Source organism: Mastigoproctus giganteus, chromosome 7 (genome assembly GCF_048544385.1).
Source record: "Mastigoproctus giganteus isolate SK-2022 chromosome 7, ASM4854438v1, whole genome shotgun sequence".
In the NCBI taxonomy this organism is placed as follows: domain Eukaryota; kingdom Metazoa; phylum Arthropoda; class Arachnida; order Uropygi; family Thelyphonidae; genus Mastigoproctus; species Mastigoproctus giganteus.
In genome coordinates this window covers 26,734,150-26,748,500 of record NC_143581.1, presented here as the reverse complement: position 1 = coordinate 26,748,500, position 14,351 = coordinate 26,734,150, and the positions used below count along the sequence as shown (strand labels likewise).

Sequence of the window (14,351 nt, the reverse complement as noted above, 5' to 3'; positions counted from 1 at the left end):
TCATCTAATTCCATGTGTATGTCATCCATAAATTGCATGTGTTCTCTGGTCGAGTTTCCTGTTTTTCTGGACGGAAAACCTGAGTTTCCTGTGGTAGGGAACCTTTCTGTCCATGTCTGAGACCGACTAGCTCAGCCAAGGGATGAATAAAGCCCATAAAAGTTAGTTCTTGAAGTTATTGATGGGATTCGAACCCCGCTATTTTCGGCCCGGTGTGGGGAAGTCGGTGATTATAAGCTGTCATTCAAGGTCCAAATATGATGAACTCAATGCCAAATTTGTCCGGCTTATATGAGTCTCAAAGCAGCAGTTACTTTGTTCCCGACTCTGAAATAATTAAAGTATTTATCATCTCAACAATCTACCCTGCCATTCAGGATGGAACGGAAATGTTGAATGCAATTTACTAGGTGCTTAGTTTGGACTTGGACAGTCTAGTACATACTCTAATCTATAATTAAGGTAAGTTTTACGTGTGTTATTATTTTATAGTTTATTATTTTTATTCTAGTTGCAATCATTTTACATTATAGTTAACTTCTTGAGGTTTACTAACTTTTGAAACTATTGTTACTTAGGGAGAACTGTATTCTCTAAATGTTTTTTATTCCCACATAGTCAGAATAATAGTTTTTAACTGTGTGAATGAAATTTCAGTATGTATTGGACAGATGAACGTACCAATTTGTGATTCCTGCAGCTGTGCGAAGTAACTACTGGGGCTATTGTTTTCACCATGTAAATCTGTCCGTCCGCATGTACCAACTCGACTCCAAGCTGATGGATTTTCATTAAATTTTATGTTTGGGCCTTTTAAAAGGATTTTGAGCTGACTTCATTAAAATCGGACCAATTGAGATTCAGCAATTATTATTTCCTCTAATTCTTCTTATTATTTTTTTTTCTATCTTCATGTAATAACTAGATTCTCAGTGGGTGGATTTTCATGAAATTTTATATTTCGCTCTAAAAGGATAATTTTTCGAACCTTTACAAATTTCATTAAAATCCGACAACTGATAATAAAAACAGTGATTCTTCCATGATGTAAAATTTCCCAGACGCAGTACACTCACCAAAACAACAAGGTCGCCAGGATGAAACAAGAATCCAGTATAATAATACGTACCGTACATTAGAAAACATCAAAATAGCAGTTACTCAAAGTACACCGTATTACAAGCGCAAACCCTAGTCCGTACGAAAGATCCCTACTCACAAATGGGACTGCGCCATAAAAACTGACAAGGTGAGCCAGCACAATAGAGAAGACATAACACTCATTGACAGTAAGGAAATGGCTACCTACCTGATCGAGATAGCGGTGCCTAACACCAGCAATCCCCAGAAAACCTATGAGGAAAAGATGAGAAAATACACAGACCTTATGGAAAAAGTAACGATCATCCCGATCAACACGGTACCAAAGAGCCTACACAAGAAGCTAGCAGCAATAGACCTCCCAGAGAACATCTACAAGGAGCTCCAGAGAGTCCGGCCCTCGACCAATAATAGTCAATCATAACAACCATCCCATGAACCTGGTACAAGTATCTAACGTCGTAGAATAGGAAAAATCCATAAGAAAAAATAATAATAATAATATACATCAATGCTAATTAAGAAATTAAAACATTTTTTATTTATTAAAAAAATGAATTCATAGTACTCGTATGCTGAGTGTGCCACTGTTTTTAACAATTCGAATATGTTTTCTGAAGACCTAGGATTTTTTTTTTCTCTCTCTCGTTCTCTGTCTATAAACATTTTCATTAATTTGTCTAGGACCCCTCCAAAAGGGTAATCTCCCATCTGGGTTGAACGGCAAGAATCATCACTAAAAAACAATTTCATGGTCGGTCATTGTTATCCAACTTCATGGTCATTGTTATCCAATGTATCATTCCCCAATCACGTCGTGAAACACCTACATCGAAGCTAACAATTTTGGAAAGTCTGGAAATTATCAGAAAAAAAAACAAAATAAAACTACATATTTAGTTAATTTATTTTTTCATAAAACAGCACTTAATTAGTTCGTTCAAATTTTCTTGAAGCGAGACAGAAAAGAGAAAGATCCATTCTTTGAAGTGACATTTACTTCTATGCTGTTTTCTGAAAGGAAAAACATCAAGAAGAAATGTTTTATTGTGGTATTTCTTCTTTGAGAGCGTGTTTAAAGTCAGATGGACGGATCTTCATTTCAGTGCTTGAAAGCGAGTAGTTATATCCTTTCCAATTGTTCCAGTTGATTCCCTTACCAAGATCTGTGTGATTTCCCCTAAAGTAGAGTCCATTGAGGTTTGACTGATGGCATTGATTATACCACCACGCACCACTGTACAGCTGAGCACAATTTCGTTTGTCTCGGTCATTATCCCTGTCTTTGGTGGAAAACATTTGTCCGTTATGATTGAGGAAGGAGTCACCTGCAAGATATTAAAATAAAATTCATTTAATGTGGAAGTGTACATAATTAAGTAACAAAATTTCAAAAACGTTGTTTTTTTTCCTTCGATTTTGGGAGATCAGACCATTCTCTTCTCCTGTAGTGCCTATTTAGTGCAGTGCCCTCCTGACCAAGAGACGGAGAAAGCGAGGGAACTCCGTGAAAAACACGTTGCAAACCCAAAAGGAACTCCATCATCTTGAAGCCCCCCACAGATATCCCTTTTATATTGGTCATACTTGATCTTCTCTAACATGTGCTTCGCATTTCCGTTGCCTTGTTAAGTACCTGACTGCCATCTTAGAAATAAGTGTTAAGAAATCTGAGTGTGATCGATGATAAGTCATAGGAGCAGAAGAATCCATTTTGTGAGATATACACTGGTGTTCAAAGAAAGTTAATCACCCAGGAATTTCACATTTCTAATCCTTTTTCGCGATGGTATGTCACATTAATGACTAGCATCACAAATATAAATACAAACAAAAGATATTTATTAATAGTTAAGGTAAAGCTAAGTAATATTTGACAGGTGCTCTCAAAATATTCCAAAATGAGCATTTGCAACCTTTATACAACAGTTTTGGTAAACACGACAATTATGGTCCAGATTCTATCAGAAGCCCTCAATTTGCTTCAGTTTATCATCTTAAATGGAAAACAAAATGAAAAGTTCACCAGGTGCAAACTAATATTTAGTTGAACCGCCTCTGATGACAACAGCACACCATTGGACTCATTGACAAGATCAATTTCTGAAGATAATCAACTGATAGTTCGTGGTTCCAAACACGAATTATGGCTTCCTGAAGTTCAAGAAGGGTCTTTGGTTTTTTTCTGGCAACTACAGATTCCACACGATGCCAACAGTTCTCTACAGGATTAAGGTCCGGGCTATTTACTGGCCGGTCAGCTAACAGTTGTAATGGACCGTTCTTCCAACTATTTTTTCACCTGTAACAAATGTAAACACATTACTGTCGAACCTCTAATGCAGAAGTGAAGCTAAAGTAACTACAGACTTACACTTTTCGCCCGATGACAAGGAGCAGAGTCGTCCTGAAAGATGTCGTTAATTGGCAGGTTTAAATGGTCTCTAATGGTTGTCAGCAATTTGCCTTCCAATACAGCCAGGTATCCATTGGCATTTACGGAACCTTTTATAAACTGTAGGTGACCTACTCCGCAATACAAAATGCAACCCCATATCATTTGGCTGGTAGGGAATTTCACTGTAGACACCATACAGTCTGGATGGTATTCTTCACCACACTACGGCCAATCGTTTGTGTCCCATCAGAGCCATGGAAGTTGAATTTCTTCTCATCCGAGAAAATAACTGACTTCCACTGCTCGGGGGTCCATTTGACATGCTCATTACACCAAATTAATCGGGCCTTTTTTCATTTTTTGTGTGAGGAGGGGCTTCTTCTTAGGACGGCGGACTACAAGTCCATTTTTGAAGAGGCGTCTTCTGACTGTTACTGCACTTGCTACCACTCCTGTATGTTCTTCCCATTCTCTTTTCAGCTCAGACGAAGAAACTTTACGGTTTTTAAGGCATAAGCGCTTCAAAACGCAGTTTCTGTTTTGGCGTATAGAGTCGTTTGCGTCCAGTTCCTTTTTTTCCTATCAGCAGAACCAGTATTCTCGAGTTTGGAAAGAAATCAACTCACTATCGACTTATAGACACTCTATAAGCAGTATGACCCGAAGAACATCCTTCCTCACGTAAAGCATCAATAGCAATCTTTCTTCGTGGCGTCAACTGCACGTAACTCGCCATCCTGACACAAGCAAGGAATGACTGCAACTCTTGCAGAGCTTGCTTACATAGCTGAAAGTAACATCTGATGCAATATTACCTCATCACATATGCGTGTCAATCTTATCTGATGAAATCTGTAAGAAATATTGCCATATACTTAGTTATTCTGACGAAAATTACAATTTTAAGTGGTGATGCACTTTCTTTGAACACCAGTGTAAGACAGGAGTTAGTTTTAGAAGGATTGAAATTAACTAAGTTATCTTTGTCCCATTTGAGAATTACCTGGATATTCGAGAAGTTGAAGCTGTTTGTTTAGGCACGGTTTCTCAAAGTGGAAGGTGGACTGATGCAATGTGCTATCATCATCAAAATTATGAATAGGATTTCCAGTCAATGAAAGATCTTTAAAATACAAGAGGAAAAGCGTGGGAGAAAATAAGAACCTTGGGAAACACCATCATTAGTGGAGAAGTCGGAAGACAGATAGCCATCGACCATAACCTGCAGGGAGCAATCAGTGTGAAAAGCAGATACCCAATTAGAAAAAAAATAGTCTGCAATCCTTAAGAGGGAAGTTTATTGTAAACGATCTTTATGCCAAACACGATCAAACGCCTCAAAAATATCAAGAGCAACAGCGTGAGCTAAACGTTTCCATTCAATTTGTTCATAAATGGGTAACATAAGCCAGTATATCACCAGTGGATCGACATTGACGGAATCCAATTGGCAACCATTGATCAGATGGAAAATTTCGAGATAGTTTAATAGTTCTCGGTTAATCGTTTCCTTCATTACTTTAGAAAGGGTAAAGTGCAATGGGAACAGTCGGATGGGAAGGATTTGTAACCCTTTTTAGGATCTGGCTGGATATGAGCAAATTTCCAAGCAGAAGAAAAAACCAGTGGAATAAGAACGTGTAAAAAGGTGACACAAAAGAGGAATAAATAAGGGACATAGGCTTCGAGAACAAGCAAAGAAATAGTATATGGATTTGGACCTTGTTTGGCATCAAGGTTGTTCAAAATTTTTCTGACATCCTTTTGACATAAGATCCCAAGAGGAAGTGTCGTCGAAATGATAGGATATGGTTTACCAAGATCGTTAATACAAGAGTTGGAAGCAAAGTATGATGCTAGCAGGTCGACTTTTTCATTAGCTGAGGTGGCAATAGAATCATCGGATTTTAACGAAGGTAGGAGTAATGATGGACAAAAGTTGCGGCCAACAGCTTTGACAAGATACCAGAATTCTCGACCACCATTTGGACATCAAAGAACATAGCTACTCTTCTGTTTAAAATCGAATTGGGTTGATTAATAACCTTGCAATTGTTGTGAGCTTTAGTTTAGTATAAAATGAAGCTGGAAATTTAGATGCAAGCTACTTACGATATACAACATTATTATATCTTGAAGGTCTTTTGGAAAAACCAAAAGTTTAGATAAAGGACAAGATTTTAAGGTGGAATTTCTCTGGCACCATTGATCTGAACAAACATTGACATCACAAGATTTCGAACAGTAATGTACACAAGGAAAATATATAATGAGAAATGTTTCAGATCGTACTATTTTGCATTCTTGTAATGCCAAATAATATGAGGATGAGAATGGCAGTGACAGAAAGTTTCCATTGGAGAAGAGATCCTCATCAAATTGCGATCTGAGTTGCCTAGACAATCGATCGTTTCGACCATGTGCGTGGAAAGGTTGTTTGTGAGAGGAAAAACTCAAGAGTGTTGGCAGTGTGGTTAGGATTGTCTGGTATTCTGGAAGGCAAATGGACAAATTGTTCGAGGTCAGTAGTAACTGCAAAAGCATCGGCATCCTGCGTAGGTGGGTTTGTGCTTAGAAAACCTAAGCCAGCTGAAGTTGTGGACATTAAAATCGCCAAGGAACTTGGCGATTTTAATTAATTAAACACCCACTAAAATTGAATAGATTTCATTTGTGTGAGTAGGTAGGAAAATTTCACTAGAAGGCTTTCTAGCAGCAGCAGGACCCCACTCTGCATTTCCTCACAGAGATTTTCAGTACTTCAGACGGTTTCTTCTAGTTCAATTGATAAAGTTTTTATCCAAAATGGTTAGTCCCCCTACTCCAAGGACCCAAGGATACTGTGTTTTAAGAATAAAGCAAGAATTCTCTTACAAATCAAGGTTTTATTGGTGTTAGTGCAGTTTCTCTGCTATATAAGATGAAATTCCGGTAAGGGTCAGCAGTTCAACTTATACCAAAAATTAGGTTACTTAGATAAAGATTATTTGAGTGGTTTAGGTCCGTTTGTAATTCATTTCATGACAGGAAGGGTTGCACAAATTCATTTATCATGTTAGGTAGACAAGACCAGTATCTCGTTTTGAATGAATAAGTAAATAAATCCTCCAACGATTCTACTCACCAGCATTTCCCGTGTAGTCTCGAACATGCAGCGTATAATTTTCGCTCTGATCGGAAATCCAAAACTGATCATACAATGCAAACTTCTTGTTCCCATCAAAATCTGCAAGGTCGAACCTAAGCACATTACTTCTCTGGTTTGTAATGGCATGTACTTTGTCATTACCTGAAAAACAAAATAGTATATTAAATCAGAGTGTGGTATGACTTTCTCTCTTTATAAATTGTTATGAATATTGTTCATGGAAACAAACTGATGCGCCTAAAAATAATCCATACCAAACCTTGAAAAATGTTTCTTTCCTTTAGTTCAGAAAATTATAAGTACATGCGTGGGTCATAGTAGAGTATGAATTAATAATTTAACATGTAGTCTTACCTAACCAGAAGTCCATGCGAAGTTCTCCAAATCCGTTCTTATATTCTTCCCATTCACGGAAAAAGTAATCATCAGGTCGTCCGAAATCTCCCCTTCTTTGGAAAACCTGAATCCAGAAAGACATACTATTATTAGTTCATACTTAGAAATTCTGTTTATTGATGATTAAAAATTTCCAAGAAGGTAACTCGTTGGCCCAATTTCTATTTTTTATCCGAGAATGACAAATAAACATCTTTGGCAACAATGCGCTCGCGATGAATGCTTACTTTTCGCCAATATACATTCGTATTCCCATGGAACTTGTTCTTACTTCACCCACCATCTGCCATTTTGGCCATTTGGGGTTTTCCTTACGAGCACTGCAAGCATTCGATATACAAAGAGTGTGAAAGATGTCACATAATTTTCCCAGTGTATTGCTCAAATTACCGTCTGTACTCCTCTTTTATTTTTGCTGAAGATTTTCAGCTGCACAAATGCGTTATTGTCTCAATAAATTTCATATTGTATCCACAATGGGAAAAGTCTCATTTTCCAATCCTGGTTAATATTCATGGAATTTATTAAACAAGTTATTAGAGGATGGAATTCTCACCAAATTTTCCACCACCACGTCACAGGAACTATTTTCAGAGTAATTGGCATCAGTGGAAGCCATGCATTTGGATATGAAACTCCAAAAGAAAGAAATCAAGAAACTGGAAAAAATCAAAAGAGAGCTTATAATATCATTGTATTTTTTGCATGGCTTGGTATCATGGTGCCCATTTTCATTGGGCAGGCCTTTGTCTTGTCTCTGACTAAAGTACCCATCATGGAAGTAGGAGAATTCACCAAAATCGGAAAGCAATTTCTTCAGTCAGTATGCTGGTTAATTATAGTCTTGGATATTAGCGAATCTCACACAGAGAGGAGTTGCCCATTGCGGATATCCAGAACATATAACCGAAATCACGTGACTCGTAATCTTATTTATTTCGAATTACAACAAAAAATATATATTTCAAAATACATAAGCTAAATATCATACAGAAAATTACATTATAAAGGTACAAACCGTCCATCCTCCACCATCAGTGAGCATGTCACAGTAAACATCAAAACCCTCACTGATTATTCGACTTCGTGGCCATATCTTGTAAATCCCGTCGTTTCTATGTCCTTCGTCGAATATTTCAGCGCAGTCCACAGGTCTTGAGCGGCACTGGACATAGTTAACTGAAAAACGCAATACATTGATGAACTGATCGAGAAAATAAGACGCTTAAATAGTCCACTTCAACTGAAAGAAGAGAGTAGGATCTCATAAATCTTTTACGAGACTAATTTCATAAAAATTACAATTAATTATAATACCTGCAGATAAAATATTATTGACTTCACCATTATCCTTCTTTTCTCCCATCACAATAACTCCATACTTCGAATTAAGAATTGGACATGCCTCGTTGATTACAAGAAATGTGAGTAGAAGATACGCAGAGGAAACACATTGTAGCGCCATCTGTAAAATAAGCCGTGAAAATATACATCGAACTGATAGCAACAATTGCTACAAAATAAAAATATGGTAAGGGCTCGATTATCTCAATCTTTAATGTTCGGATAATCGAGGTATTATTCTGTTAAGCGAGCCTCTTGGATAACAGTAATTTTTTCAGCTTTTAAAGATTTTAAATTTCGTTAAAAATACACTGGTGTGCAAAACTTAAGGACCAGTCAAGGTTTCACCTGTAGTTTCTCATAGCAGTGGCCTGGATATGGGAAAAACATACCAAAGGAACCTCGTGGGGTACAGAAACGATGAAGGAAACAACTCCGACACAACAACGGAAACAAAACGGTACAGAGGGATTTTATTAAAAAATGGCAACATAGCACTGGCTGCCATGATACAGATGCATCACTGCAAAAGATGGAACAAAGGGAAGAGGTGGTCCTCAGTAGGAGATATGGCCACCCCTAATGTCGATTGATGGCTTTGCACCGCCTTTCCATACTTAGAACAATGTTGTTGATAAGTTCTTGCGGTAACATCTTCCATTCCTCTGTCAGCGCCATCTGCAGCTGGTGAACATTTTCAGCTGGGTGTGGACGTGTCGCTAGGCGTCTCCCCAGAGCGTGCCATATGTGTTCGATGGGATTTAGATCGATGGAAACGGGCTGGCCAATCCATACGAACAATGTCCCCACTTTCCAAAAGCATATCAACAGCTGCAGTGCGATGGGGTGTGGCGTTATCATCCATAAATACGAACTCGGGGCCAATGGCCCTTCGGAACAGACGCACATGGGGAAGGATTGCCTCAGTACAGTAGCGTGTACCGGTTACAGTACAACCTTGCAGTATCTGGAGTTGTGTACGTCCATCCAAGATAACGCCTTCCCAGACAAGAACACATCGACCTCCATATCGATCCCTTTCAGTGACGTTTGCGGGGAGATACCGTGAACCAACCTCTCGCCAGATTAGCTGACGTCCAGAATCGCTGCTGAGACTGAATCTATTCTCACCAGTAAAGAGTACCTTACCCCACTGCGCTGCTGTCCAGTCCTTGTGTTCGATGCACCACTGTAAACGGTGTCTCCGACGGGCAGGTGTTAAAGGGACAGCGTACTGGCCGTCGGGAAAACAGTCCACCTTTGTGGAGTCACCTGGCCACAATAAACCGCGATATCTTGCGTCCTCTGCTCCTGTGCAGTTGGTTTGCAATGGATTCCGCTGTCTTGTGTCGGTCCCTCTTGGCCTGTAGGAGTATATAGCTGTCATCATTGAGCGTTGTTTTTCGTGGACGTCCACCACTGGTCCTTCGAACAGCTGCATCTGTCGTTCTGAAGGCCGACCACGCACATGAGACGATGCTATGGGCGATATCAAACTCTGCAGCCACACTCCTCGCACTTCGACCTTCATCGAGCTTCCCAATTATTCGACCCCGGGTAAAGTCATCCAGATGTTGTCTACTGGCCAGTTTTTTGTCTGTAGCACTGTATGAAACCAATCGAACGTCTGTAACAATCGTGCTCACCATTCGGTAATTTGCGCATAACTGCTGAACTGTTGCTTTTATCTATTTATGTGAACCCTCTCACCACGATTCAAATTTTTGCATCTGCACCAGCTTTCTACTGAACGGCCACAGTTATGCAAATCGCCATAATGTTTGATTTTGTAGTTGTAACCTTTAGAAATAGCGTTGGTCCTTAAGTTTTGCACCAGGGTAGTAAAATTACAAATTATTAATCTAGTGCATACTTCAAGAAAAAACTGAACAGCATCATTTCATTTAAATCTGACAACAGAAATATAAAGCTGCAAGTAGAATTTTACTGCGGGGCATCTTGCCCGATTCCAGAAATCGCCAAAAGAATATCATCAATAAAATTCCTTTAGAAAGAAAAGTTTTTGCAGCCCTTAAGCTATCACCCATTGCATTCTTTCAGAAATATACCTATACAAGACGCCACCATTCTAAAAAAATGGTTGAATCAACAAAAACGAGAGTTGGGATCAAAATTGTAACATCACCTTCGGATTTCAAACATTGGTTCAAATGTAAGGTTTTTTAGTTGGATTTGAAAGGAGAAGATGAGAAAGATTTCGAATAACAAGGATCTGTTACCATTGTACGCACCCAAACTGCGTTTCAAGGCACAATGCGATGCCTTTTATTTAGATATCAAAGATGCTTTCGACAACAGAGATTACAGTAAAGCTGTCGAGATAATAAAACAATCATTTTTCCCATCTACATTATAGAATAATCGCAGATATCTCCTCTTCCCCCATTAGGACTGTTGATATTCTCTTCACAACTATAACAGGCATTCCTCAAGGAGGTATACTCTCCAGTACTATATTTTCAGCATCTCTACAACCACTCCTGCAAGGAAATCCCAATCTAAAGTTATATGCTGATGATTTAAAGGTGTTTATCATTTCAAAAGCTGGTGGTGATGACACTCGAAAACTTAGCCATGATGTAAATTTATAGATGTATAGAATCATCAGCTATCTGAAAGAAATCAGTCGCACTATCAATGCAAACAAATGTGGTCAGATAACTGATTCCTTACAGAAACAACCAAACCACTTAGATATTAAAATTGCAGATGGCTCAATTCCAAAAATGTCTATATCCACAAAGATCTATGAGTAGTTTTTTACTAAAAATACTTCTTTTAATTTCCGCTAATTACATATTGCTCAAAAAATTTCAAAAGGAAAAGGTGCGGTCCATGATAAAAATAAATCACGTTCATAGATGCATCTTTCCCATACTGTCATATGCTCTGGTATGGAAACTCTGGAGTAACTCTCAAGAAATTTCTCGCCCATGAGTATTGGGGTCTAAGAAAGTTCAATGGCAAACTTGGTTTTCTATATACAATATCCAGGAGCCCTGTTGGATAGCACGGTTGGTAGGATCGCTGTGCTCCGCACACCGTGTGAAAAAACCTGAGATTGAGTCCTATCGATGACGTCAGGAATCCACGACAGATTTGTCAATGTTTATGGAGAAGACAGTCCAGGTTACAATGTTGTTCGTATAAACAGTTAAGATGTGGAAGAACTTTAATGCATTATGAAGAAATCCCAGACGCCCAGCAACTGCATTAACAGAAGAGAGTGTTGGAAACATTAATTCTTGGAAAATCGCTGTATTAGCATCAAAGAACAAGCTGAAGAGCTCCAAACTGTTATAGGATCTGTACAGAACAGGATCTGTACAGAACATCATCCGTCAATACTTCCATATGAGTAAAGTGTATGCTAGCGGGGTTCTCAGACTTCTGACTCCTTTCATGTGTGAACTTTTTGCACACATGAAAGGAGTCAAAAGAAATCAGAACAAATCATTAAAGGAATCAGAAGAAAGGGAGTCAGAAAAAGAGTTAACATGAAATATAGTCGACGTGACAGGAAAAACTGAAATATGTGCGAATCCTGCTTATTCCCCAGACCTTGCGCCATCCATCGAATTTCTGACTCCCGAAAACTGTTGACAACATGACCCTGAGATTTGTTGATTACGATTACAAAAAGCTAAGAAATTGTCTTTTCTTTAAAGTAAACGTCAAGTTAGTTTCATTGGGAGTTAAATCAATTCTAGGGATTTGAACGTCAGTCGGAACACTTTTTGAAATTTTTTTTCTCTCAATTTTACTGCTAAATAAAACCTATTGCAAAAGGAATTAGGTTATTTGAGTTATTCAAGTTCAAAGAGCACTTTGGAGAGAGGGACAAATATAGATTTTATTTGTCTATACTAAATTATCTGCCCCTAACCATGTGCTGCGAAGGGCTTGCTGTAATATGCAATAAATAAAGTAATAAAGGTAACCTGCAACCATTATCAATCTTTAGTTCTTAGTAATAGAGGGAGAGCAAATCACATATTCGAAGTTTAGCTAACACAAACACGAAATTACTGCACTTTATTCATGCCCGGAATAACGAAATACTAAAGAACTACTTACGTTAATTTTCTTCAGAAGTTGACTAAAAGGTTCCTTGCGGTATATTTTTGATGCGTTCAATATCTTTCCTCCCTTTGTGCCCTGACGTTCCCTTATATATATGTTTTTTTTTTCCCTATCGACACATACGTACCAAATTTAGACTTCATCTGAATATACTGGTTATCAAGCAACGCTGCCAGTAAACATCCTCTTCCGCCATACTGGACGTTGTAAAAGTGAAAGTATGTATACCGTGAACAGAACCATCACTAAGTTGGTTTAACTTATAAATATCCTTTGCGCAATGTAATGTAAACTATTTTCTAAGAACCTTCATGGCAGGATGAAAAACCCGGTTTTCGGCAGAAAATACCATCGCTTGAGACAAACTAATTTACCCAAGTTGTGAAAACGTACCATAAAAATTCTTCCTATGATCGAACTCAGATCTTTTCCACCCAATGTGGGGAGGAGGGCGATCCTACCAGCAATGTTACCCAAGAGGGCCGTAGATTCTTGTACACTTAAGCCTAAATTTTCTGCCTAAATTTTTCTACTTTTTACTGGATGACATTTGTTTTCTTCATATATTATAATTGCTGTTTACTTAAAGTATAACACCAAGGGTATAAGGACATTTGGAGAAATGACAACAGTTGACACACCAGATTTAATTCGATTGTTTGTTTTCTGTGGCTTAATCGCTGTTCTTCACAATTTGTAAAAAGACCGATTAAATTGCCACTGTGTGAAAAAAAGCCATAAATGTTCTTTTGAATTGATTAGGTAGATTCTCAATTGCGTCAGTATTGGTGTGTTACTGTTAAATATTTTTGGAACACTTTCAAAGAAAATTTCCCTTTTTAACTGGGCCAGTAAATCTGGCTTTAGTAGATGAGCCTTAACTCAGGATTTAGTAGATGAGCCTTAACTCAGGATTTAGTAGATGAGCCTTAATTATCAACTAGCCTTATTGGGCTCAAATCGAGGGTCTGAGCAGGCCAGTCTTTTGACAGTGGCTCTGACCAATTGAAAATAGGAGAGTTTTTACAATAAAGGCATGCCTGTGTTGAAATAATATAATTATTGACAATATTCCAATAGTGTTCCCTTTCTACCAATCATAGAAATGATAAATCACACGAAATTTACGAAAATCAGATTTAAACTTTCAGGTGACATGCTTCTCAATTGCGATGAAATCGCGTTCATAAACCACATTTGTTCTCTGGTTGGTTAGACTGTTTCTCGAGATTAAGAAACCATTACAGTCCTCACCTGAGTTCGACTAACTCAGCGAAAGTGGGAAAAAGGCCCATAAAAGTTCGTCGCGTCATTAACGAGGTTCGAACCCAGACTTTTTCCAGACAATATGGAGAGGACGTTGATTATAACCGCAGTGTTATTCGGGAGGACATTCACGACTGGAATGTAGAAATTAACTGAACTCGTGTTTGATTGGCAGGATGATGGTGAACGATGTTGTCAGCTTCATTAGCTGCATTTTCCCTCCTGCGCTTTGTCCTCTAAAAATTTGCATAATTAACTACATTCAAAAATCTGGAATACATTCTGCGTGTTCCAGAGCCTTTAGTAACATGACCTTTGCTCAATGCAATGTAATAAAAAGATCTATTAGCATATGACGATGAATGGCATATTAAGTTCCATCGGTTGAAAATGAGGGCAAGAGATTTGATGTTTCGTTCCAACAGATGGAACGTATCCACCTTCACGAGAACATGACTCCTACAGACCCATGGAAAATACCCCTCTATACACGGCCCTGTTCGTTTTTCTGAATCGCATACTGCAGTTTTTTGTCACATACATACTTAAAGACACATGGAACGATACTATTGATATCATATTCCAGATAATGTG

At 38.3% G+C, this 14,351-nt stretch overlaps 1 protein-coding gene across 1 annotated transcript; it reads right to left on the bottom strand.

Moving 5' to 3' along the window:
* Nucleotides 1-2,145: 2,145 nt before the first annotated feature.
* Nucleotides 2,146-12,562, bottom strand: LOC150082727 (techylectin-5A-like). The gene is made up of 6 exons (XM_090378258.1): nucleotides 12,486-12,562; nucleotides 8,361-8,508; nucleotides 8,062-8,222; nucleotides 7,002-7,107; nucleotides 6,624-6,788; nucleotides 2,146-2,429 (listed from the first exon to the last, which is right to left on the bottom strand). The coding sequence occupies exons 2-6, from the start codon at nucleotides 8,506-8,508 to the stop codon at nucleotides 2,146-2,148; spliced, it is 864 nt and encodes a 287-aa protein (XP_090234384.1). The 5' UTR covers nucleotides 12,486-12,562.
* Nucleotides 12,563-14,351: the final 1,789 nt, after the last annotated feature.

Coding starts and splice junctions, on each gene's coding strand:
- LOC150082727 (XM_090378258.1), bottom strand. CDS start 8,508: ATGGCGCTACAATGTGTTTCCTCTGCGTATCTTCTACTCACATTTCTT. Junction 8,223..8,360: donor CAATAATATTTTATCTGCAG/GTATTATAATTA, acceptor TGCGTTTTTCAG/TTAACTATGTCCAGTGCCGC. Junction 7,108..8,061: donor CTGATGGTGGAGGATGGACG/GTTTGTACCTTT, acceptor TTCTGGATTCAG/GTTTTCCAAAGAAGGGGAGA.